This window comes from Zootoca vivipara, chromosome 3, assembly GCF_963506605.1.
Source record: "Zootoca vivipara chromosome 3, rZooViv1.1, whole genome shotgun sequence".
Lineage (NCBI taxonomy): Eukaryota > Metazoa > Chordata > Lepidosauria > Squamata > Lacertidae > Zootoca > Zootoca vivipara.
In genome coordinates this window covers 60,688,388-60,716,200 of record NC_083278.1, presented here as the reverse complement: position 1 = coordinate 60,716,200, position 27,813 = coordinate 60,688,388, and the positions used below count along the sequence as shown (strand labels likewise).

Genomic DNA, 27,813 nt, shown 5'->3' with positions numbered 1-27,813 from the left:
TTTAGTGCATTTGATACTAAAAGGCTTTTATTCCTTATTAAACAAGCATAGACACCTGTTAACATTGTATGAGTAATTCAACACCACATGTAAAAGGTGCAAGATGCTTTAATGGAGTCTACAATCTACTATTAGTTGAAAACTTAAATTTATGTAGCCATTTCCTCATCTGGCTACAGATGCAAATAAAAAAAGCCCCAAACCCAAATAACAGCAAATCCAGATACTTCTTTATAGCTATGGCCTCTTTCTAAGATTCAGAACTAAACACAAATAGTCTCAAAGTTCAGGATGCAGCCGGCTTTTGTACTTCAGACACATCTTTCCTTTGATTCCTTTTATCTTCATACATGAAATAAACCGTACAAAGGGGAAAGAAACCAGAAACAAAGTACACCATAGAACTTTGATGAGTGCTGGAATCACACAGCATTAAGATGCTTTTGTCTCAAGTATCTTTAAAGCTTCCTACACCTTTCTAGTCCTCAAAAAAGCCTCCTTCTGCCTCTTTTTGGCATATCACAATCTTAAGGTGTACTGCTCCAAAATCATCACCTGAACTTTAAAATCCCTCTGCATTTCCAAATTATTTTATTTTATACTTTCGGCATATTCCAAATGCACTAACTCCCCCTTTTCATTTTAAAATAAATAAAAATTAAATGTATTTTTTATGAGTAGCTCAAATCTTGGGGCATTCTGCAGCACTGGACAAGAAATGCCTAGAATTTGGCATCTCGTGCTCAAACCACTGTCCTCAGATGGTTCTTGTTTCTCTGCCAATAAATGAATACAGGCTGTAGTTCCAGACTAGACTACAGAAGGATCTGATAACAGAGACACAGATTTTGTTTTCTTGTCAAAGAAATCAAAAGCTTTTGTGCAACCGTGTTTCCCCGACAGGCTGAAGGTAGGAGTAATGGACTGTTCAGGTTTTCGAAGCGCAAGTCATGAATCCGGCAGACAAAGGCGTCATTCTCTGCCTGTAGTCAGTAACTTGAGGGCTTTCTGTAGATTTTGCACAGCAGTGCTCACATCTTCATATTGCAAAGCACTGCCAGCATATTTGCAATATTTCTGGGCCTTGGCAAAGTCTTCGGGACTCAAATGAATTTCCCCTGTGAAAATCAAGAGAGAGGATTAAGAATCAAGGCCATTACATTATGCACATATTTACTTAACCACTTGAAATGCTTTGGAAATATCAATGGTGAATGCTAAAGTTGTCTGATACCCTTTATGAGTAAGCCAATACTTTGAGAGAGATTTGCCCTTTATCTGAAGCCACTAAGGAAAGCTTTTAAAAACGCCACTCAGTCAAGGGTAATCATGTTACAATATTCACAAAAACAAGGACAATGTCTCATGCGTTAACCTTACATTTCCTTCCCTCCCGCTCCAGACTGGAACACAACTAAGGCCATTCATGCCACCTTTGTGTAATTTGTCTAGATACAGGAACATCCCGTTACAAGATACACCCATTCCTTGATGCAAGATATGCACACCGTGACATTTCTGTCCTCAGGCTAAACAGTGTCAAATATGTTATTAATGCAGCAGCAATTTAATATAGAATGATATACTTCTGCCTATTTGTATTAAACGAAAATGTTAGGGAGGTGCTCACTTGCAACGATACAAGTTCTCCAGACTTAGAGCAAACTTGTGAAAGTTTGTTATTGTTAATGTCTCAACAGAGTATGATAAAAGCAGAAGGTAAGAGGAAAGGTGGGATAAATCCTCTGCCCTGTTTTGTCAGAGTGGTATTTAGCCTTTTTTTTTTCGAGTTCAAAAAGAAAAAACTTTATTAATGTCAAAAGAAAAAGTTAAGAAAAACAATACAAACCAGTAATCAATAAAAACATATATCACATTTCGTTATTGAGTCTTCTTTATCCCTTTTTTCCCTCTCCACCCTTATCCCTCCCCGCCCTTATCCCTCCCCCCATATTTCTCCCCGTTTCAAGCTTATCCTTTTATACCATAAGATCTTAACATACCAAAATTCATTGAATTGAAAAAGGTAAGTAATATATACATGCTGTATTAACAAAGTTATATATCGTTTTAGTGAATTGTTCATAACAGAGTTGTTAGACGTCTAAGATTATATTTGGTTTTTCCAATTTTTCCTTAATATAGTTAAAAAAGGGTGCCCAATTTTTTTTAATATCTTCTGAATTCTTTCCTCTAGTTTCTTCATAATGTTTTGCTAAATTATAATAATTAAATAATTTTATTTGCCAATCTTCTTTGCTCGGGATTTCCGGGGTTTTCCAATTTTTTGCGACTAATAATCTGGCGGCTGCTGTCGCATAGCTGATTACACACCTATCATTTGTTTGTATGTCCTCAGGCGTCATTCCAAGGAGGAACATTTCGGGACTTTTCTTAAAGGAATATTTTAGCATTTTTTTTAATTCCTTATATAGCATTTCCCAAAATTCCTTAATTACACTACAATTCCACCACATGTGGATAAATGTTCCAACCTCCTTTCCACACCTCCAACACAGGTTGTTAACCCCTGGGTACATTTTGGACATTTTTAGTGGGGTCAAGTACCATCTATTCTGCATCTTTAAGATGTTTTCCTTTAGGTCGTAATTTGGTGTAAAATTTGAATCTTTCTTCCACAGGTTTTCCCATATCTGCACTGGGATAGCTTTCCCCAGGTCTTGACCCCACTTAATCATGTGGTATTTAGCCTTTTTTTAAAAAAAAAGAAAGAAAAAAGTTTGCTTCATTTTGTTTGTGTCATCGTTAAGTAAGTCACCTTGGGCTGATGCTTGCCTGAATAAAGATGGCATATTAAGTGGTTAGTGGCAAAGAAACAAGCCTACATAAATAGGCTAAAGTAAGAAACAGCAGATTCCTGACTTTGGATCACAAATCCCCTAACTTAAGTATTAGCTGAACTATTACAACAACACAAAATGTTCACAAATGCTGCCATGTCTGAGGCTGCTTTAACAGGAACAAAGGCAAACAAACCAAAGGAGTTTGAGTAGGTGGGAAAAAATACCTGTTTATCTTTTATGATGTTCTGAGGTCAGGGAGACCAAGAAGGTATGGTGAAGAAAATTCTGCATATTAATGTACAGAACAATCTTAAGGTGGTGGTAGATTTGAAGGTAGAGAAATTGCCACTTCTGAAGCTCGGCCAGCTCATGCCAAAAGGCGGGTGTGGATTTTCTGTCGTTTTGTTTCCCCATTCAGCCTTTTAAAATTCCTCCCTTTGATGATAAGGGGGGGGGGAATAACTATGCCTGTCCCAGGACTGGTGTACTTTTGGGGAACAAGGAAGCTTTGGACTGGTGGACCAAAGCCTTCCAAGATGAGGCCCGGTAGGAATGCTCCATTTTGGGCTCTCTTGTCTATGCAGCACTACCACAGATACAGAGACAACACTTCCCTCTAAAGGGGAGGCCACCATCAATGGACCCCCCCCCCCTCCACTGGAAAACAGCTTCCAGCAGCCCCTTCAGCTGTTGCTCTTGGAAGTTTAAGATTTATTCCTTACACTAACCCACTAGAGTTTTATTTGATTTGTAGCTTGCCCCATTCCAAAGGCTTAAGATGAGTAATAGCATGTTAAAACATCTTTACAAATCCTGAATTTCAGCAGTTATATTGTCCTAATCCTAGCCACCAGCTGAAAGAGTATCTCACACAGCTTTTGGAAGATCCTCATATCTGAGCTTTGATAAGTCTCCAAGGGAAAGAATATTCTACTCATATTGAAGAACGTCCCCTGAGAGGATGACTCAGCACCTCTCTGTATGCCCTTAGTTCAAAACTGGCACATATTTTGAAAATTTAAGGCAGCAATCCCAGTCAATCTTAAGAAGTTATGACTAGTATGTTCTAGCTGCAAGTCTCCAGTATTATGTACACATGTGTTTTTTATTGCATTGCTTTTAATTTATGATTGCTATTTACCTTGGAGGATCTGTGTGGCGCTCAAAGGCAGGTCAAAATGTTTTATAAAAAATAATAATAGTATTTTGTGTGTACACACTACACCCAGGAAACTGCTTCAAATGTGGTAGAGTATTTTATACAGACAGTTTACAATTTAAAGCTAAGCCCACCACCAAACTAATCATGCCAACAAACTGACCAGTTAAATATATGTCAATTCACCATCTATTGTTCGACCACAGACAAATATTGGTAAATATTTCAAAAATCCACAATGCATATGGTGCTTGAAGACTTGGCCTGTTGTCTACTTAGGCCAGCTACCTTTAAAAACTGGTGTTTCTTATTTCAATAATTGCTGTATTTTGCTAAACATCACAATCCTAGGCATGTTTACTCAGATACAAGTCCAATGAGTCCATTTGAGGTTTAGGGGCCATTCCTAATCCTGAATACAGCCTGGTGGGACTGAACAGAGTGGTGGAACAATGGCTGTGCAAAATGGCTGAGGTGGGGAAGGGTAGGCATGCCAGCCTGGAGTTGGTGCAGTGATTGGGCCCAATGCTGTTACTTGATGACAGCAGGAAAGGCTCAGGATCCAATGGATCCCAGGCTAGCTCCCTATGCTTGGTATACTCTGTTTCGGGGCTTTTTGCTGCCAGCAGGGTTCCCACAGGTGGCACTGTTTTCCGCCCCAGCGTTCTGCTGGCAGAAGGGAAAGGTGTGTGACAATGAAGTAACATTGGTGTCACCCTGTAGATGGTGGTTGGTAGATGCTAGCAGGGCTGGGAGGAAATATACATCTGTTTAATTCAAACTCACTCACCACTCCCTTGACTGGGGGGTTGGATTGCTCTAGTTAAGTGTGTTTAGGATTGCAGACTTGCTTGTGAAGTTTGTTCACAGCAGCCTTCCTCAACCTTGGGTCGCTAGATGTTGTTGGACTACAACTCCCATCATTGCCAGCCAGCATGATCGGTGGTCAGGGATGATGGGAGTTGTAGTTCAAGAACATCTGGGGATCCAAGGTTGAGAAAGACTTGTTTGGAGTGTTGTCTAAGATTCAGTTTTAGAGCAGCTGTTCAACAGAGGCATCAATCCTGCCTGGTCAAGGGTGCTGCTTTGAGAAACAGCACCCCACTAAATTGACACATGCATGTTTGAGTTAGGGTTTTTGAAAACCCTAAACAAACATTAGCCCCACCTTTGAAATAATTTGGGACAGGATCCAGGGTGGAACAGGATTTTCCCAGATCATCCTAGGATGTGTTAGCCAAACTCAGGATCCACACATTAAGGCCATAGGGCAAATGCATGGACTATAAACTAGCCATTCTACCAGAGCATTAAATGTCACACTAATTATTGTGTAAAATACTCAATCACTGTCAAATAGACCAAGTCCAATGCTGCATACACAGGGCTTATATTACTTTCCTAATTTAAAATATTAACACAGTTCCAATTGTGACGTGCACAAACTGATGACTGTTCAAGTTCACATTTAACATTTAGTCAATAGTGACCTCTCCTCCTTTTGAAAAACACAGCAAGAACAAATTACCCCAAAGACCATCTTGAGGACATTTTGTTTTTTCGTATTATGATGCCAAAAGCAACTTGAAAATCATTCTTTTAGAAAACAGCCAAGGCATCAGTCCAGTATTCAACTGATTTTCTGGAACAAAGCCTAAATTAACCAATCTAATCTTATTTTTACAGTACCTTCTCTATTACATGTTCTGTTGGCAACAGGCCTTATTTATTATTATTGAGGCCCACTTCAGATACCATTATAGCAACATTTCAGGAAAGGGTTTATAATATTTGTAAATGAAAGGGAGAGAAAACTGGAGTTATTTCAAAAAAATGAACATTTAGAAAGTTAGCTTACATGCTAGCTGCTTTTAAATCTGCATCATTTAAAAGGACTAAATTCTGAAATACCAAAAATATTGACACATGGGTGAAACTGTGCTTTATGCAGCCTGAAAGAAGCCAGACTCTCTTCAAATCCAAGGATAATATTGGTATAGTAGTTATATTCATTACTTGAAATGTGACAGTGCAGAGTTAACTTCCACCAAATATGAATCTGTCAGCTAGGCAGTTAAGGACCTGATATGGAAACTGAAAAAGCATTTAGATCAGGGATAAAGAACTTAGGCTAACAAGGAAGGAAAGCTTTTTAAAATGAAAACTGGTGTCTGACAAAACTTGTATCTATTTAAAAACTGGCTTCACACTTGCTCCTCTGAGATTACAGAATTTTCTTGAAAAGCGTACTTTTATTCCAAAACAGTAGTTACATTTATCTGTGGCTGCAAACAGAGTAATGTGGTACCTTAATTTTTTTTTAAAAAATTAATTGCTGGGACATAAGCTTTTGAAGGCTACAACCCACGTCATCTGATCCATTAAGAGAACTGCGTGTGCATCATCTCAAGTGCTAGATGCACAAATCCAGATCAATACCTGCTATCCAATACCCTTTTACAAATCCAGTTCCTGATTTTCCAGGTACACAAAATGTTTGTATACTCTATATACATCCATGCCTGTGACCTTCACTCCAGCTCCATCACCCTCAAATGACCCCGTCCTCCTTTTGCTGCCTCTTCTGCTTGGAACTGCATCCCAGGACACTTTGAGTGATGCTACCTCTATTGGTTCTTTCAAATCCCATCTGTTCAGCGATGCTTTTAGCACAACCCCCTAAATACTCTACTGTAACCAAGCCTAAATAGATGGAACTGAAATAAGGCATTCTTTTCCTGCTTACCCTTGTCTTTACTTTCCTCCCTTTCTGTTCCTTTGTATCAAATTATAGGCTGTAAACTTTATGGGCAGGGACATGCCTTTTGTGCTGTGTTAATGGACTGTGAGCATGGATGGTACAATAGCAATAATTACTGCATTATCACTTATTGAATAAAAACACACACGGGTATATTGCTGAAGGTGATTTGCACAAGGAGAAATAAAAACTACTTCCTATTGGTGAATGGGAGATTATGGAGTGGGTTCAGATTGTAGAACTCGGCATGTAACAGTATATGCATATGAAATTAAAGTGCAAGGGATTGCATGCCAATTACAACAATGATAGCAGCAGTAGTTCTTGTATAGCTAGACAACCCCAGGACTCCAAATCACATGTCTGCCAAAGCATTATTTTGTCAGGACATTATTGCTGGGCAGCTTTATGCCACACCCACAGAATGGCTGTTCTTGGAGAAAGGTTAGTAGAGAAATTCTGCGGCACATAATTTCACCAGCCCTGGTTTCCTAGTCAAACAAAAATAATGACAACACAGTATCAACATTCTGATTCTGGTTAATAACTTGGCAAATTAAACATTTAGTATGAACTAGCAGGCAGACAATGCAAAGCTGATAGGCCAATTCTGATGCCTGTACAATAGGGCAGCCTTTAACCTATACTTAACAGTCGTTAAAGCAAGAATTTTAGCCTCAGCCAATTTTTCAACGCTGGCGCCCTTCATCCTCTCCTCATTTTTATAGTCCACAGGACACAGAGGCTTGCTCTGAGAAAGTATTTGAAAACATACTCCTTAGTTAGCTGTAAAATTACCAAATATCCAAGGTCTACAGTGGTGGGGGTGGTTATATTTCTAAAAAAAATTGCTTTCACATATTATTATACCTTCAAGGCCACTTTCATAGCATATTACCTCGCAGACACAAGCTGAAATGTCTAGTCCAAAGAGTATTTTCGGTTACGTCGGCAAGACTTTTGCTACACTGCAAATGTAACTTGAATTCCCGATTCAAGATTATAATGATGGTTATAATCTTAAATACTCTTACTTGTGAGTAATTTCACTGGACTCGGCAAGACTTGCTTTCAAGTAAATAGATGTGCTTCTAGCTTTAGGTATGAAGCTCTGTTTTAATGCAGCCTACAGCCAATCCTTTTTGAATTATACAAATCATGGGGGTGGGGCTTACCTGTAGGTTGGACATTATAAAGCGAAGGATCTACTATGGGAATATTCTGCGGTGTGGGTTGAATTGTACTGCTTGTTACACCTGTGAGTAACAAAAAAGATAAGAGATTTGTATATTTATATCAACATTTGCAAATCTTTTGTCTTCCTATCTGACTTCACAGATTCACTGGGAGGATATTGTGTTCCAGACCATTTTGGAATAATAGCCCCATGTAGATATCTTAACACCAGCCTTCTGGGATTCATTAAAATAACACATGGTAGGTGCACACAACATTCTGTGGTGAACAAGTTTATAGAACTAAGTATAAGGGACCATCTGAGCAGCCTTCCTTTGGCTTAACAAGGGTCAGAAATCCCTGGTCTAAGACCACTTTACTGTGTTGAAAGAAAACTGGAAGGAAATTAAGAGATCCTCTTTGTTAGAACCTAAGTGAATGTTTTAAAAAGCCACAACAACCTTCTTACCAACTCACAATGCTGATAGTGTGAGCCTAAGCATATTTACTCAGAAGAAATCCCACTGCTCAGCTGTGCTTACTCCTAAGTAAGCGTGCGTAAGATTACAGCCTTAGTGTTTATATATGGGCATTTCAAATTTTCCATCTCTAAATTTGTTTAAACATACTAAGTCAAGATGATGTTATTTTATTTTTTCAGACATACCAGTGTTTAATTTAACCTTGCTTTTGGCTACTACAAACCTTCCGATTACATTTTCCCCAAGAAAATCCACATCTCTGTTGCCAAACCTTTCCTTTCATATGTATAAAAGAGAAAGAAAAAATAGGACCTGTAGGCCAAGATGCAAAGAGTTACTTTCTTTAAGCATGGCTAAGGTCTTGGTTGTGGACAGTAGGATTTGTGAGTTTTTCCTCTATGAACAGGAAAACCTCTTGTCCTATCACAAACCATTTCTTAAAAGTCTACTGAGTTGCAGCTTTCTGTGTAGCATTAACAGCTGCTGTTCAAAAAATACAATGTGTGCAGAAATAGTTGTACAGGTCTTTGGATCCGAACCATGCAATTCAAGTGTCAGTATACCACACCCCAAATGAATACATACTTTTTGCCTCTAATTGTTCTTGTGGTTACCTTTGCTTAATTGATAACCTAATTTTATTTAAATTACAGTCGTGCCTTGGAAGTTGAACGGAATCCATTCCGGAAGTCCGTTCGACTTCCAAAATGTTCGAAAACCAAAGCGAAAACTAAAGCGTGGCTTCTGATTGGCTGCAGGACCTTCCAGACGCAGCCAACCAGACGCCGCGGAAGCCCCGTCAGACGTTTGGCTTCCAAGGCAAAGTTCACAAACCAGAAGAGTCACTTCCTGGTTTGCGACATTCAGGAGCCAAAATATTTGGGAACTAAGCTGTTCGACTTCCAAGGTACGACTGTATTACACATTTGACAAAATCTAACAAATGAGACTAATGGATCATGCCCTACTGAACATAGGTACAACATTACCTGTGCTATGAGGCACTTCAGCGGGAGTGTTAGCTGGAGCATGTGCACCAGGTGGGATTTGTATGCCCGTGAAGTTGCTTGTGGGCACATCGCTTGATTCAAACGCAGAAGGTGAGTCAGATCCTGGGTTTGAAGGAGCAGGGGACCCAACTTCTTCATTTTCATCGTCTTGTAGGTAAAGAACAGAGGCATGTTTATTTCCCCCACCCCATTAAACAGCAGTGAAATTACCTGCAAATTTATACATATTTCCTACCACTGTCTGCAAATCAATGTCTTCTAGCCTAACCTACTTTACAAGATCACTGGGAGGATAAACAAAAGAACCACCCTGGAAGACTATATGCTCCATTACATGTAGAAGAGTGGGAAGGCAAAGTTTAGGCTAACAGATGACTTGAGGTACAGAGGATCAACATTCATCATCTGCACCAAAAATACTCTCTAACACTGCACCATGAAAGACTAATATCACTATGATTATTTTAATTGAACATGTATATCCCCAGGGAATAAGATGCTATGCTAGGGCATAGCAAAGTGCTTCAATAAGCCCCAGAACAAAACCAGATATAGAATGCCACGTCACAGTGCAAATATTTACAATATGGTTTTCAAGAATTACAGGGAGAATAACTCTTTTAGAAAACATGGAATTTTGTCAAGATACAGAAAGTTAGTTTCATTCTGTTTCAAGACTGACTTTTTCCACTTGCAGAAGGGAGAAGAAAGTGAGCAAGCAGAAAGGAATGGGGGAAGTCCTCCAGTACACTTAAACAATGCTGCTTTTCTTTCCCAAATGCACAAAGCAAGAATTATGAGACGTTCTTTGGGTATTTTGGAGTACAAATACATTTCCATATGAACTTTGGCACTAAAAAGACCCTAAACCTTCTGGGTTATGTGACATGTAAAATGGAACTACTGTATATGAACAGCCTTTAAATATGATTTTACCAGTTGTTATCCTACAGATAAAGTAAAAATAGCACATAAACACAACAGCAAAATAGAAAGCAGGTAATCTAGAGTATTTTAAATATAGATGGTTTTCTTTTTTAAAAAAGGAGTAAACATTCAGACACAGGTCTATGGTCAAAAACGTTTTCCAAGACAGCAAAGACAACCGTCTAATAATTCTAACGGAATATTTTTAATGCTATTAAAATTAAATGTGCAAAACACTCAGCAGTTTTCTCTCAAGCCAAGAAAATCAATGAAACCAGCCAAGATAATGTAGCTAGGGCCAACTAGAGTCTAAACAGATGCAATCATTAACAAGAGAGGAAAGGATGGCAACCCTCCTCTTCTGCATTGCCCAGCATATGCAATAAAAGAAAATGAAGTGGAAGATTAATACTTCTCAGTCATATTAGCACCTTTGCATCTACTGACCTAAACACTTGAAAGTGGGACTGACTGACTTTACATTGAATAATTATGCAGAATTACTGCTTGTGCTTCTTGTTGCATCATTTAAATGTAAGATGTTTAAAGATAAATAAAAACTATAAGCAATATTTGATATCACAAAATAGTTACTCACATTCCCCTTCCATTCCAGTAGGTCCAGATTGTGGTGTTTCTCCATTCTTTAGACAGTTATGAATATATGCTGCCTTCCACCTGGCATATTTTCTGTGTTGAACATTCTACAAAATACAGCAAGACATTTATTATTAAATTATTTGATTTCTTAGTTTGGGAAGCTTGGGGCTGCAAAATAATACAAGGAAAAGAAAGTTTTAAACTCTAAATATTTATAGTTATACCACTTTGCTAGAACCCACCAGTACAAATCCTTCTGATAGACCTTCTTATTCATGCTTTCCACAGAAATGGATTTTTATTTCTTTAATTAATTTAAGGCGTTTTATAGTCCAACTTTCCAGCAAAAGTGTTAAAGGAAACATAAAAAGGAGCAGTTGTTCTTACCGTAAACGGTACTTGCTCAAAGATTACCAGGAGTCTCCAAGCGGGTAGTGCTTGGAGCTCAGAGACAGGAAACACCCACATTCAACAGAAGACCTTCTACAGGTTCCTCATTTGAGAATAAGACTTCCTGTTTTCAGACGGAGACTGTGGCTACTGTGCCTGAAGCAAGGCCCTTGCACAGGAAGCAGATATTCTCATAGAGCTGGGCTACTATGCAGGGGTTGGGGCAAACTAGGGAGCAAGGGGCCACCGCCATGTAGTGAGCAATAGGGCTACTGCTGTTCACCAAGAAACAGGTGCCTTGGGAAGTTTCCTCCTCAGGGCTGTTTGCGGATAAAAATGGCGGCTACAACAGAGGCAGAAGATTCCAGTGACTGGGAACTGACTGTGGCTACCGAGTATGGCCCACACCCTTGCTAGGCCTTTAGTTGAATAGGTGGTGCTTTGGAGTGTGAAGCTGGCAAGGTGTCACTCACTGTGAGGGCTGTATGCATAAAAAAAGCCATTTCTGTCTGTCAGGAGTGGGGAGAGAAAAGACCGGGGGACGGGGACAAAAATGGTTTGTTTGATTGACAACCGTTAAACAATGAAAGAGAATATAGCAGGGGAGGAGGACAGAGAAAGAGAGAGAGCAAATAATCAGGAAAATATTCTGAGTTAGGATAAAGAGGTAACTAGCATGAGGTGTTCCAAACTGATACAGAAAACATACTGAGCCTAAATAGGAGAGGAAGTGTTCCCAGCATTACTTGCTTGGACACATCTGCCATCCATGAGATAACCAATTCTATGCAATACAAACATAACATCACAAAACAAAACAGCAAACACCAAAATGCAAAAATACAGAAATACAATACAGCAAAGAGCTTCGGAAAATCATTTCTCCCCTTCCTTCTTGTAAGACATTAAAAATCAGATTGAGTGTTGAACACTGGACAGACTAACTGTCAGGGATGCTGTAGATGCCTCCTGCACTGCAGATTCTGTATTGAGCAGGGGGCAATTGGATCCCATTATCTCAATGTTTCCTATTTAGACTCGCAGTCAAAGGCTCAATCCAGTATAATTTAGAAATGGCTGCCAATGGGATTTCTCTGTACCTAGTGTTTCCTGGATAGTGTATTTTCCCTACATTCCAAAACAAATGTCAAAGCACATTTCATAAAACCAGAAACTTTTTAACTTCGGTCTATGTTGATTGCTTCTTGATGTTTCCAACAACCTAATCTAGCATGGGCCTATTCTATAGAGACATTTTCTGTGGCTAAAAGAGCAATTTACCACATAAAATACTTTATTATATTAAAATTATAAAACGAGTTTTCGTGTTAAAGTCTATGGAAGGTGCTTAATAACTACTATAGGAGAGGGTTGGTAGAATATAAGGGTTAGGATCTGGATGTGAAGAGACTATGTTTCTGCTATGTTTTCTTAAGAAATAACTTTGGTATTAATGCCTGCCAAAACAGATTGCATGTTTTAGAACAAATCTATAGACTACTGAGCCTACAGATTTGTTCTAAAACATGCAATCTTTAAGTGACAGCATAATACAAGCCATGAAAAGACGAAATAGACTGGTCCATATTGTATTTATATCCCATGATGCTTCAACAACTCGATAACTTACTGCTTGTATGTCTATACTGATTTCACTTAAAATGATCGCAGCCTTGGTGATCAAAAACATCTGATTGTGGTGCTCGATGTACAATAGTTCTTTCATTTATGCTGCAGTCACCAAATGTTGAGCACGTATGTACAAACAAAGCCCCTGGTGCCTTCCACATAAACATCTGAAACATCCTTCAGGGTTTTTATTTGTCAATGCAATTGTTGCTTTTAGCAATATTGTTGCGCTTATTGGCTTGGAGCCAGAGAAGAACTGGCATTAGGTGGCTGGGGGAATCTAAAGCTAGAATTGTGAGTTGCTAAAAGTGTGACTGGGGGGAAAATGCATAGACACCAATCTCAGGGCTTCATTCTTTATAAAGACAATATGTTTTTCAGCCTCCCAAATCTTCAGTCCAAATGAGAAACAGCCTACAGGACTTATTGGAAAAACATAACTTCACATGTTTTTATTTAAAGAGGCTCCCACTTAGGGAAGGTGCCTTTGCCCCATTTTCAAATATTGCCCCCTCCTTTTGCACCACAGCCCACTCCATTCAGGAACTGTTTGACTCCTAGGAGAGGCTTTTTGGAGTGGAGGCTGCCAGCATGAGAAAAAACAACCTTTTCTATACCCCTTCCACTGGTTCCTCTCTAGGTCCAAGTCTCTTAAATAACAACATACTTGTGAAGTACTTTTTCTTAAATGACACTCGGACTCAACACTTGGGAAGCTGGAATAGGTATTGCTTTGAATAAAGCATGCTAGAATAAGGTCCTGAGATGGGCTTCCTTGCATCCCCCCTTTTGGCTATATAGCTCTTTTTTAGTTCAGCACTTTAGGGCTTGCAACACACTGCTAGCTATCCATTAATCAACAGACAATGGACACAAGGAAAACATTTCTGAAGCTTCCCTCTCTTTTCTCTCACTGTTCTGTAGCACATAAAACTGAAGCTTATTAGTTTTCTCTAATTTCTACTCTCCATGAGCTGGTTCTTTCCAAAATACGTCTTAACAGGAAACAGTCACAATAACAGGAATGCAGTCTAGTTCTTACGGATGCTGGGTTATTTGCTCCTTGGAACATTTGTAGCTGCTGAGGAGGGAAGGTCATGACTTTGAATCTCAATGGGAATCATCCCTCTAACCTCAGAGAGGCATTGAACGAAGAGACTAGTTTACTGATACATATTTTCTGAATGTGCAAAATAAAGTTACAATTTAGCTATTTTACAAGCATGTACTATAAATTATCTGGAATAGGCAGTATTCTACCACCAATACATTTTCTAACAGGAAATTATTAAAATGTACTTATGCTAACCACTTTGATTTCTAACTTTGGTTTTTGTCAAGATATGTTAGGATTTTCACTTTTTTTAAAAAAGCTCTTCAATCTCAGAGCTGCAGGCCTTTTTCATAAACTAACTTTATGAATTTTATACTTCTGCACAAGGCTTTCAACATTTCTGACATATTTTTCCATCCGGGCCTCTTAATTTTGACCATTTTGCACAATTCCTTCAAATTTATTTTCCGAAGGACATGCCAAAAATGGAACATCTTGTTTAGAATTTATCTGTTCCAGCATGCCTCGGACAAAACCTCCTGGTGAACATGTGTAAGCAAGAGAAATTAACTAGGGAGCTGGCACACATCTTTATTTTAAAGTAGTCTTTATGATGGTTTCCATTTCCCCCCTTTTATTAGGCATACTTAACTCTAATCCTGTTCAGCCAAAATAAAGAGTCTTTGTTTAAATAAGAAATCTGCCTTGAGAAGTTGCTCAAATTATATTTACCCCAGTTATGCACAAATTGCATGCAAGCCTCCAAACCCTCCTTTACAATCAGTGAGATCTTCCAGCAAAAGTGTGGCTAAAAATATATATATTGGGGTTTTTTTGGTTTTTTTTTAAAAAAAACATGCCTAGAACATGATCTGACACATCTGCCATTCTTAACATAGGATTTACTTAGCTGCCATATTTTTCCTGGATCTCTAGGCCCTTTCATCAACTAAATCTACCACTTTGCACAAGGAAGTAACAACCTTTTACCTTAAGTACCCAAGGCTTATTGTTATATGATATCAGGATCTTCATTAACTTTTTAAGAGTTAGTGTCTCAAATGAGACTTTCTAGAGACAAGTCCTAATGGTGACCAATAGTTATGAAATGATCCTATTTCTTATATAAGTAACAGGTTTACAGGCTTAACATTGCCCTGGGCTCTGCAAGAAGGAAGGAAAATTCACAAATGCAATAGATAAACAAACAAAACGTATAAATGATGGCTCATTTCAGAAAGCTGAGTACACTTAACATGATAAAAAGATAACCAAAACTATTAACTGCCTTGACAACACAGAATACAAGACCCTTTTCTAAGTACCCTGCCCCTGCATAGCTGCCAAGTTTTCCCTTTTCTCGTGAGGAAGCCTATTCAGCATAAGGGAAAATCCCTTAAAAAAGGGGATAACTTGGCAGCTATGCTGCCCCTGTTGCCTTGAGTCCTTCAGGGCTAAAACAACACCTAAATAAATATAAAATTATACCTGGTTAGAGAAATGAGGGTCTTTAGCTTAAAATCAAAGCTATTATGAAGATCATAGTTGTATTTTTCAAAGATAACTGGATTCTTAGCCACTTACTTAAGATCTTTAATTTCTTTTGAAAAAGCATAATAGTATCATTAAGAACTAAAATTTTCATTTTGATTCACTTCATTTAGTTCCTTAATTCCGTCACTTCCTCCGATTTTATATACCAAATGAGAAGTGTGCAGAATGCTGGTTTTCTTCTTTCCCTCATTTTAAACCATTTGAATGCCGCTAAACTCTGCTGCTTTTCAGTCCTATTCAAATCTACTGTAAGAATTGCAATTAGCAGCTGCTATTCTGTGAAGAAAATAGTAAATTGGGATTCTAAGAACTGTGCAAGTTCTGTGCAGCCAAGTGGACTTCATGGCTTCTGTTTTTCAATCTGCTGCTCCCAAAGTCATATAGCAAACTTGTGTGTAACTCAGAAAACTTCCAAAGGCATTTTGTAATTCAAAGATCTGCTCTTCAAAGTCAAAAATCCAACTGACATTCCTGAACCTGAGGCAAAATAATCATGGATCATGGACTATATTCTAACACAGAAAAGCAACAATACAGCAAAAACTAACCTGTGACTATGTGCAACTGAAGCAAATGGAACAAGTTAGTCACAGCTAACTGAAGTCCTATTGCTCTGAATGAGATTTAGTCACGACTAAGTTTAGCTGGACTAGAAACAAAAATCTGTTTCTCTGTTTCATGCAATTAATGACATATACTGCTTAACTGTGTAACTTACCTCATCTGTTAGTTCTCCAAACACAGTCAGGACATCTATTAGAAGACTTGCGGTATAAAAAGACTTAATCATATTTCTGGGGGGGAAACAATTTTAGTTTCTCAGTAAGATTAAAAACAAAACAAAAATGAATCTTTTTTTAGATATCTGCATGTGAAAAGGCATTACTTCACCACCTCCCCAAGCAAGAAGAGGACAACAGATGGCCACCCCGCTCCCCAATGCTTGCAACCTCTTTCTGCAAACTTGATCATTCAGACCAACAGATCTTCTGCAACATATAAATAAATGAGGATAGGCTGGTCAATTGTTTATGTTTAACTGCAAGGTTACTTTGCTTCAATTTTATATTTATTTCAATTAGGTGTTACAGTATACATTGCATCTTTTTTCCACTTACTTGTGAAATTGCCCAGCTCGGTCTTCATTATCTGCATAAAGAAACATTTTCAGTGCATAATTCTCCACATGGGCACAGCCAACTATTTCCTGAGTAATAGCTTCATTATCACCCAACTGCTTCTTTGTCTGAGAAAATTTAAAGATATATTTGGTTATTTACTAGGCCAGAGAAATGAAACTGCAAGGAAATATTCTAGATTCCTAATTCTCGAAGATATAGCCTGAAGGCATCAACACAGCTGCAAGCATTCTCAGATTCAATCATGCTACTGTATGTCTTCAATGAGAAAATAAGACTAATTCTGTTCTCTCAACACCTTTCCTGTAAATACAAGTTAGCCATATGTTTGCATGTTCCCTATGCTTCCCTGTGCTGTGGAGGGTGCCAATATAGAGATTTCCTATTAGTCCTAGATTTAATATCCAAAAAATTGGTAAATTGGCTATGCCACTTCAGAGAGTAGGTAAGAAGTTGCATCTCTGAATGCTCTTCCATACAGAAAAATCCCTCCACAAAGGAAGGTGTTAAAGAGAAGAGTTATAGCCTAGATCAGGCATCCCCAAACTTCGGCCCTCCAGATGTTTTGGACTACAATTCCCATGTTCCCCGACCACTGGTCCTGTTAGCTAGGGATCATGGGAGTTGCAGTCCCAAAACATCTGGAGGGCCGAGTTTTGGGCCTGACATAAGGGCAGAAGAAATATGCAGGAGTTGGCAAGAAAAGGGCAACATCTGGAGGGCCGCAGTTTGGGGATGCCTGGCCTAGATGATTCCTTGACATGCTAGTTTTCTGTTTATAGAAAACTATTATTTTTTCTACTATTCTGCTATTTGATCCTTGTCCTGCATACAACACACACACGGGTTTCCTAGCTCAGTGAGAACCATTAAACTTGTTGCCTTTTTTAACGATTCCTCACTCATTGTTCTTATAGCTAACTGAGTCCCTTGCTATCTCATTTTATTTATTTATTAAAATTCATATACCACCCTTCATCTGAAGATTTCAGGGCAGTTCACAAGATAAAAATACAAGATAAAAGCACAAAAAGTTAAAATAACCCCATATCCCCCATTTGATCTGGCTATGTTTCTGCCACTATCTGAACAAATTACTCCTGACATGGGGATGCCACCAAGAAGAGACTTCTGTTACTTGCTGCAACTATTTTAAGAGTTGTTAGCCATGTAGATCAACATTATTAAGTGTTATTGGCAGAAACTTAGTGGTGACGTGTAACGCACACTCGTTCCAAATTTCTTATGTGGGAGATCTCCTCACAGCATTAAGCAAATAATTTTGTGTGCAGTCTATTCGGTGGGGGACATGTCGAGTGTTGGGGAATATATTTTAACAACTGAATATACATTGCAAACTAAGGAATGAAACACATGCTACAAAGGAAGCAGTGCCTGTAAAGGATAGGCACCATGCAGTCACCAAGTACCAGTCATCACCATTTACCCTCACTCTGTTGTTTTTTAATTGCCTAATGTTTTAAAACTTATTTAATCCATAACCATGAAAACTAGGAACCTTCTTTTTTAAAAAATGAAGCAAAACACATTCAGGATTTTCAAACAACAACATACCGTGCCACAGAGTCAGACTGTGGCTAAGCTGCCACAGTTCAGATTTCTAGAAGTTCTACGACACTTTTGCCTCCCTAACCCACACTTAATAAAACTTTGTATAAAGAGTCAACACTATATAACTCATAACCTGTGTCATAGGCAGGGAAGGTCAATAGGACTCAATAGTTGCCTCCTGTAATTCAGATTGCAACATTTAATATGAATAAAGAGCTAATGAAATGAGAATCCCTGGTTCAACCTAACTGCTCTAGTGACCTGAAGATTTACGGTAATGCTTAGTCAAGCAGTGCATTGCGATTCAAAGACCTCATTTCAAAGATGTTACAGAGTACAAGAAGCTTCAGGTTTCCTAATAAAATCAGCAAAGTAAATAACACTGTTACAGTTACAACAGGTGGATTTAGGGCTCCTGAATAGACTTACTGTTGGCATTTAAAGAAACCTTAGTTTCGTCTTACAAAACAAAAACCAAGGATATTAGACTACCCTTATATTTCCTGAGCTGCCAAGAGTGTACAGAAAACAGTTGGAGGGCAGTCTATTTTGCAAGCAGTACAGGAACAAAATTTAGAGGCCAGGCATCTATAAACTGGCAGCACACCGTGGGCAGTTTAGATCACATTCTGTTTCTTTGAATTAAGGATTGGGAACATGTCATGACCTCATGCAGTTCATATTCATCCCCTTGCCTCTTCCCTTGTTTATCAAGGATGCAGAGGAGGCAGCACACACTCCCATAGCCCTATACCAGGCATCCCCAAACTGTGGCCCTCCAGATGTTTTGGCCTACAACTCCCATGATCCCTAGCTAACAGGACCAGTGGTCAGGGATGATGGGAATTGTAGTCCAAAACATCTGGAGGGCCGAAGTTTGGGGATGCCTGCCCTATACCAACCAGAGTTACTCTGAATCAAGACCCACTGGTTTCAATGAGACTTTCTTGTAGTATTGAAGCATCAATACTCCAAACTATGGTTTGTATGATAATTGAAACTTTGTTATACAGGATCTATGTGAGATATCTAGCAGTCAAATCTAAACCTTACTGCAGTAAATAATACTATCAACATATAATGATATATTGGGCCTGATTAGTTGTACACTGCATTTGCTAAGTATGTTCTTGACGAACATTCACTAGCATTATGGTCAAATTATTCTCCGTAAAATCTTCTTTACATACACGTGCCCAAAACAACAGAACTACTTACAGCTTCAAGTTGATCCATGAGCTTGCATAAAAATTTGCGACACTCTGGGTTTTTACTATCAATCTTCATACCTGTCTGCATAGCATACAAACGGCCTGTAAAAAATAAAGCTTAATGAATGTCACTAATAAATACATGTACCTCAGTGTGATTTAAAAGCAAAATAGGGACCTGAATTCAAACAACTGTGCAACTAGTTTTGCTTCCCCATGGGCTTTCAGCATATATTTCTCAACACAAAAGCTCTTCTCAACCCATCCATTGAGTGTCATGCCGCATGGCAAACTTCTGAAGCTAGAAGGATCTTCCAAAACAGTTTGTGTGACAGCCTGCTGTTTGCTCAAGGGAACATATAAAAACCCCAATGGAAATGCCTGAATCCTAGAGCATATCTAATGAAGCTATTTGTATCCCAGCCATGTTCTCAGTAGATGTTCCAAATTTATGGAATGCCCTACTTCTGGAAGGTTAGCTGAAACATCCTGAATAGGACAAAGTGAAAAAAAGAAATGGAGGGGGTGAGGAAGTGAAGCAATCAGTGAGAGTAGGACAAAAAGAGGACAGGCAACACTGTGCAGTATATTGAGCTGCCTAGCTTTCTCGGGGAGTATTTCTCACCCTCTCTTCTCAATTCAGAGCACTCCAAAGTGGCCAAAAGCAGGTGACTGAAGCCTGCTTCATACCTCACATAGTACTACTACCTGCAGTGCCACCACCACTCATCTTTGTTCAGCTGCTGATGAAGAAACTCTTCAAGATAGTGGCAAATAACTGGAGTGACAGTTTCAGCTGGCATGATTTTGAACAAGAAATGAAATTATGCTCAGGGATGATGTAAAGAAATGAAATTATGCCCAGGGATGATGAATATACTCAGTGCCTCAGAAAATATAAGCAGAATCCACGGGTGTTTCAACTTTAAAATACTTTACAAAACCTACAGTACTTTGTATTTATGAAGCAAAATCAGGAAGACTAATTTCAAACCAGCATGTTTTTCTAAAAAATACATTTTGGCAACTTAAAGACAAACTCTTGCATTCAGCCACGTTTCCTAGGAGCAATAAATAATAATAATAATAATAATAATAATAATAATAATAATATAGAAAAAGGAGCTGCTCTGGACTCCAATGTATAAAAATTAGCCTGACTAGAACACAGTACTAATATAATGGATATAAAACTTAACATTAAATTTTAAACCATTTTAAGAAATCAGTTTTTATGTCTACTTAAGTTATCCGTTAAGCACTCTTCGGCTGCAGTTCTCAAAGCAGTTTAGAGAAGTCACAAACTCATAGAAAGAAATAATAAATCACAGAGAGTAGCTTAAAATTCCAGCATTAGACAATAAAGTCTTAGTAAATATGACTGTCACCTAGCACTCAAAAGAAAATAAAGATGGCACCAGTTAAGTGAATTCCTAAGGTATGCCATCAATTGAAAAGGCCTTGTCTCTCATCACTGCCTTACTTCAGATGCTGGGGTGGTGTTTGGACTTAAGAGCAGCATCTTTGATGTGATCTTGAAGTCAAGAGGGGTTCATTTGGGAGAAGGCGAGGGTTACCTTTAAGGTACTTGCTCCCAAGCCATTCCTTTTAAACACTCCAAAACAATAGCTTTTTACGTAATGGTTACAAAACTTGGTTTTGTTTTTTGTTTTGAAAACCCCCCCAACAATTAAGAAGTGCTTGCATACAAAACAAAGTACTGTACAAAATCAAAACACTGAAAATTGAAGAAAGCTTTAAAATACACATGCTTATTACTTAGGAAATAATAATAATAATAATAATAATAATAATAATAATAATAATCTTATAGCCAGCATATACTGTGCTTGCTTGCTCTCAGACCATTCTTGGCTTCATTTAATGTTAAAACAAAGGTTACAGAATGTTTGTCAATCTAGTCATTCAACTGTGTTTCATTTGACTGTGTTCCAATATTGCGAGAGACATGAACACTTGGCAAGCGCATGTTTAAAAAAAACCCACACTGTGCCCCAAAGCAAACAATATATATCTCAATTTGCTACTCAAACAATGAAGTGGCAAGATTAAACATCTTAACTAGTATGCTCTGCATTAGTGACCAGCGGGTTAAAAAGAAATGTTATACAACATACATTGTCACACCATTGTTTTGTCATGGCAATATTTTTAATGAATTTATTAACATTAGTACGTGTTAGCCACAGATTCTCTTTGACAACTATTTGCAGCTTCCAAAACATACCCTTAATTGAAATCCTCATATTGGGAGTGCTTCGGGACAAGTGGCACAGCAGTCATGATCCTAGCAAGCAATCTAGGTTTGGCCAATGTCATAAAATTTGATTTTTAAGAACTAAGATCTCAAGATCTATGTGCTGCTTTAGTAATGTGCTGATACTGCCTACGTGTGGAAAGCTGTTCCAACTGCTGCTAAAGAGTTTACACACACTGAACACTAATAGCAAGTCTGAGAGAAATCACAACAATCTGGATAGATTTTATCTTTTAACAGTTGGCTGACAAGTTCTTAAAACAGTTTATTTCCCAAATGAGCAAACATTATTCTAGAGAATAAACATAAGTAATGAATAATGAAACAAATCTGATGTAAGCTTGTTCCTGGAGCATTTTCTGCCCTGCCGAGGTGGTGGTGCAAAGGAACATTTTCACAACTCACTGTAACTTAAAACCTGAAGTCATCAACTTATCAACTCCACACTGACTTTTAGGGTAAACTACACTTCACAAAAAAAGCCAAAAATGACAGCTCCTCCTGATGATCTCTCTTCTGGATGTCTTTCTCCAAAACATCTAATACAAGTTACGAAGTAACTTCAGACCATTACAATGCCTCTTTCTACATTCACACTCTACATACTGGAGTCAGTTCCAGAGGTTAGGAAACAAAACGTAATGCCTACAGGAAACAGGGTACATTGAAACTCACAGGGGGTTTCATTTGTTTCTCCCGGATCCGTCCCCCTACATTCTTGAGGGATGGGGATCAGGTGACGCCCAAACAACATTGAGTACCCCCACCCAATATGTGAACATAAGCACTTTTTGCGCACAATGGGTTTTCTCTATATCATGTTACTTTATCTAACTAAGCACTAAACAACAATTTTTAATCTCCCCAGGCAATTAATTAAAGGGCTGAAGTTCACCACCACTTATTCTGGGTGACCTGCACATCTCTATAAATATATACTGAAAGAATGTGGAGCAAATTTGGCACAAAGAGATCAAATTGTCCTTTCACAGGCAGTGCAAGGAAGGTGGCACAATGATCTCTCAGAAACTGGAATTCACTTCATGTCCCACCATTCTATGATTGTAGGTACCAGTCTGCCAATGTCTGCCCTGTCCCCAATTAATTCTAGGTAGTGTTTGAAACTGCATCAAATAACTTGCATATGCAGTTTGCGAACTATGAAGTACAGAACTAAGAACATGCTGTCCTCTAAATACAGCAGTTTGTTTTACAACACAATTGAAAAAAATGAGTTATATGTGCTACTATAAATGAAGTTTTGCATGTCTTCTATTCTAATTGATAAAGCGGACAGAATTTAACTATACTTCAAAAAGCAACCATATTCAGCTCTCCATCATACCTACAACTTCTATTCTCCATGCTGAACCCAAGAGAATGCACAGGGCAAACCACAACTACTGACAGCAATGGCTCATTATCTGAAAAATGATACACAGTCACTCAGAAAATCGGAAGGTCTGCTCTTGCAGCACTTACATTAAGCCAGGGATGTCCAAACTTTTTCCAAAGAGGGCCAGATTTGATGACGTGAACATGCGTAAGGGCCGACCAAAGTTGTTGAGCTTTTTTTTAGGATTGAAGTTATTTCAGGATTAAACCAACTGGCGGACCAGATTAGGCCCCCGAAACGGACCTTGGACATTTCTGCATTAAGCCAAGTGCTTTCTTTTTCCGCAGAAAAAAACCAGTTTAATAAGTTCATTAGCAACAATGAATGGATGCTAATTACAAATATAATGTAAGGCAAGCTTGGCAGTGTCAGGGAGTACAGCTATGTTTATTAAATAAAAGTAAAATAAGCATCCTAAACTAGATCACTATCTAGGACATTGTAACATTTTCCAAAGCCAAAATGTACATTTTCCAGTACAAATTGCTCTGACTGAAGATTTTCCAGAAAACACTTATCACAAAGCTACAATTCCCATAGTTCCCTGTGAAGAGGGACTGATCATGAAACCATTCTGAGAATTGTAGCTCTGTGAGAAAATAGGGGTCTTCTAGCAACTCTCTGCACCCTTAACAAAACTATAGTGCTATCAAAAATGCTTTAAGTGTACAGTGTGAAGGTGGCCACAGACTAATGGAGTCTAAACTGGCAGTAGCTAAACAGGAAAAAGATCTTTGGGTTGCTGCTCAATGAAAATGTTGATTTGGTGGGTGGCAGCTATGAAAAAGGCAAAGCTCGGCTGTAATTGCCCCCTCCCAGCAACCACCACTCAGTCTGCTTGGTTCTCCAGTATGCAGATTGTGGTATTATCAAACAAAGCCTCAGAAACTCACATCTTCAAAGAAAAAGCCCAGAAAGTAAACATTTGTGTAAAGGCTGGGATCTATAGGACAGCCCAGTGCCCTGGGTTCATCAAGTGTAGTTTGGGGGTGCTCCTCGCTCCAGTACTGTCACTGGAGGTACAGGTGGCTCCAGGTCCAGCTGTTTCTGGACAGGGAAAGCTTGGTCACAGTTATTCACACCCTAGATAACTTCCTGGTTCATGTACTAGTGTAGCCCATGCACTCCACATGGGGCTGCCCATGAAGACATGTGCACAAAAACTGGTGCACAATGCAGTGGCAAGGATACAGAGAGGAACCACTGGCTAGATGCACATTAAAGCAGTTTTTAAAAGATCTAGAATGGTTGCCAGTTTGCTTCCAGCCCCAATTTGAGATGCTTCTGTTAATTATTATTATTTATTACATTTGCTAGTTGCTTTATACAAAATCTCAAAGTGACTTAAGATAAAATATATACAAAAACAATTAAAACCCAGAAAATTTTAAAACAGTGTACCACACAAAAACTCTACTAATCTTATCTAATGACACAATAAAAAGGAGAAGTCCTTTTTGAGCACTACCACAAAGGCACAGCTTAGTTACGAAAGGCCTGGAATGAATTAAGATGACAACCAAGGTACGACTGTACTCACAAACACACAATGAGAAGCACACAACCACTTTGCGTTTTAACACTTGTATGGTGCTTTAAGAGTGTTCAAAGTGTGTGTGTCCCCAATGAAGTCTGCATCAGCCCTGAAAGGGTGGGGAGAAAGAAAGACAACTGTTGTTTCCCACCGATTTAGGTTTGATGAGGCCCTAAGCTACTGAAGGTAATGGGGCTCTTTATATATCCAGCTGTCCTTTGTCAACAACAAATTGTCACTGTTTTTTGTGTTGAATATATGCTATATATATTCATATACTGGTCCATGGGGTCATGAAGAGTCGGACACGACTAAACAACAACATATGCTATATAGTAATTTATGGACCTAATAGGTATCTAAAGCCATTTGCACATAACAAAATATGTATTTTATCAAAGTAATTGTTGAACTGAAATAAAATTAAGAAGTATACTAATAGTGAAATACAATTAAGAAGTATATTAATAGTTAAATAATTATTAAGCTCTAACTTAAAATGATTTTTTATTCAAACTTAATAATGCAAACACATTGGCATTTGGCAATAACAAAAGTTCCTTTAGAGACACAATTTACAAAGACTCATAATCTAGTCTTTAGAAACTTGCTATAACATGAAATATTTGGGGGGGGGGGCAAGAGAGTGAGGCCCTAAGCTATAGCTTGTTTAGCTTATATGTAAATCCAGCACTGGAGGTTTGTCTGGGGCTGTGAATTGTGGGTGGACCCTGAACCAGAAGTTTCTTCACTCAGGACCTCCCGATGCACCCCACCCCCCGCGGCCACCCACCCCGTGGCAGCAGATTGTCCATGAGCACGCACATTCAGACGGCAGGATGGGCGGGGTGGCTGCCACGTGACAAGGCGGAGGCGGGGGTTGACTTCCCCCAAGGCCCCTCCCGCAGAGGCTGCGATGTTCGAAGTGGGCGGGGGCCCCACGGGGCCGTTTGACGCCCCTCCACTTACAATAATAGGCCACCACAGGCTCCCGCTTGTCGAGTTCCTGCGCGGTTCTCAGGAAGTGCTGGATGGGCTTGAACTGCGGGGGAAGCGGCGGGAGGCCCGAGGCCGCCATAGCGCTATGGACTCAACCCAAAGCAGGTAGCTCGCTAGCGAAAACCACCAGCAGCGCAGCCGCCGCCGTTACTACTAATCAAAAGCCCAGTCAGTTCCTCTTCCGGCGCGGCGACACAAGGAGCGGGCCCGGCCCCGCTTCGCGCATGCGGACTGGGGCGGAACAACGCGAGACCCGCGGCGTGGTTGTAGCGACATCTCGCGAGCGGGCGAACTGGAGCAAAGCAAAGGGGCTGGAGTAGGAGCTTCTGGAGAAACTTCCGGTTTCCTTTTGGCGCTGGACGGGAGTCACCATTTGCGGGGACGAAAAAAAGGAACGTCAAAGCCTAAAGAGGCACTTGCGCTGCTTTTTTTGTTGCAGCACTTAGAATGATTGCGTTCAATGTCATCAGAGCGGAAAGTGCGACGGCTTAATTTCTCTCCCCGACAATTTTTTTTTATACCTGATCGTTTTAAGGCCACGGTATAGGGGTAACTGTCAGGTTCTCCTTCGCGTACTCATCTTGGAAAACACCCTATGTTGAAATGCTGTGGGAGAGGCTCCGAGTCCAGGGCACGTTAAAGTTCATGACAGGCTGACAGAAAGTAACAGGCACAGCATTTTCCCTATCCTTGAGATACGGCAGATACGGGAACCTATAGCTATAAAGCAGTATATCGCTTAATGCCCAGATGTCTATACTTACTGAAATACTGCCTGAAATTTCTGCCAAAGGCACGACTGAATCCCAACACCGCAATTGTAAATGGCTAAGCCCATTCCTTGCCGACAAAGGTCCGTATAGTTAAAGCTATGGTTTTCCCAGTAGTGATGTATGGAAGTGAGAGCTGGACCATCAAGAAGGCTGATCGCCGAAGAATTGATGCTTTTGAATTATGGTGCTGGAGGAGACTCTTGAGAGTCCCATGGACTGCAAGAAGATCAAACCTATCCATTCTTAAGGAAATCAGCCCTGAGTGCTCCCTGGAATGACAGATCGTGAAGCTGAGGCTCCAATACTTTGGCCACCTCATGAGAAGAGAAGAATCCTTGGAAAAGACCCTGATGTTGGGAAAGATGGAGGGCACTAGGAGAAGGGGACGACAGAGGACGAGATGGTTGGACAGTGTTCTCAAAGCTACGAACATGAGTTTGACCAAACTGCGGGAGGCAGTGCAAGACAGGAGTGCCTGGCGTGCTATGGTCCATGGGGTCACGAAGAGTCGGACACGACTAAACGACTAAACAACAACAAAGCCCATTCCAACAAGCACATTTGCTTAATGTGTGCACACACACTATGCCTTCAAAGCACATTTGAAAAAAAACATTATTTCGCTCAAAGGTGTGCACAGGAAGCACCGGGCTGTGGGTGTGTCACTGCCTCCTCAGGATGTACTGTAGGGTAGCACATCTGCTGCCTTGGACATATCTTTCTTTGCCTCCATTTATGCTTTCTCTATGTATTTTGTACATAAATGTTTTCAAAATACCATAAGCCTCTGAATGTGCACTCCATCTAAAGGAAACTTTATCCAATAAACTTTCCCCTTTAACTACTTGCATAAGTGGGGAACTTGGTGGATCAGATTTGGGGAAGGGCCATAACCCAGTGGCAGAGTGTCTGCCTTGCAAGCAAAATGTTGGTCCCAGGTTCAATCTCCAGGTAGGGTTGGGAGAGACTCCTGCCTGAAATCACGGAGAGCCACTGCCAGTCGGTGTGTAGACAATACTGAGCTAGATGCATGGGCGTAGGCAGGGGGGCAGCTGCCCCCCCAGAAGCAAAAAATTATTGTATTTTACAGACCATAACCAGCACTTTTCCCCTCCAAAAACTGAAGTGGAAAGGGCTTTGCTTTAGCGAGAGCAGCTCTCCACTTGCTGGGGGGGGGGCGGAACACAGCTGTAACAAAAACACATCAAATAAATAAAGCAAAGTGGCTACCGGTACTTAAGCAGTTAAGACAATTGAGCAGAATATCCCTTCAGGCAAGGTTTGATAGCCACCACTTCACCCTATTGTTCTTCAGTGGGAGTTGTTAATGAGCATTCAGGGATCGCATTCAGAGTTCTATTGGCG

General features: G+C 39.6%; 1 protein-coding gene across 1 annotated transcript; it reads right to left on the bottom strand.

Annotated features, from left to right (window-relative positions):
• Window positions 1-25,886, bottom strand: VTA1 (vesicle trafficking 1). The gene is made up of 8 exons (XM_035108858.2): window positions 25,646-25,886; window positions 19,476-19,570; window positions 16,665-16,792; window positions 16,265-16,340; window positions 10,918-11,023; window positions 9,372-9,539; window positions 7,900-7,980; window positions 1-1,118 (listed from the first exon to the last, which is right to left on the bottom strand). Exons 1-8 carry the CDS (start codon window positions 25,752-25,754, stop codon window positions 973-975), a joined length of 909 nt encoding a protein of 302 aa, XP_034964749.1. The 5' UTR covers window positions 25,755-25,886; the 3' UTR covers window positions 1-972.
• Between the last annotated feature and the right edge of the window lie 1,927 nt (window positions 25,887-27,813).

Excerpts from the sequence above, each read along its gene's own strand:
- VTA1 (XM_035108858.2), bottom strand. The coding sequence starts at position 25,754 with ATGGCGGCCTCGGGCCTCCCGCCGCTTCCCCCGCAGTTCAAGCCCATC. Across the intron at positions 16,341-16,664 it reads CGAGCTGGGCAATTTCACAA|AAATATGATTAAGTCTTTTT; the intron begins GTAAGTGGAAAA and ends TTTCCCCCCCAG. Across the intron at positions 11,024-16,264 it reads TTGGAGAACTAACAGATGAG|AATGTTCAACACAGAAAATA; the intron begins GTAAGTTACACA and ends TGTATTTTGTAG.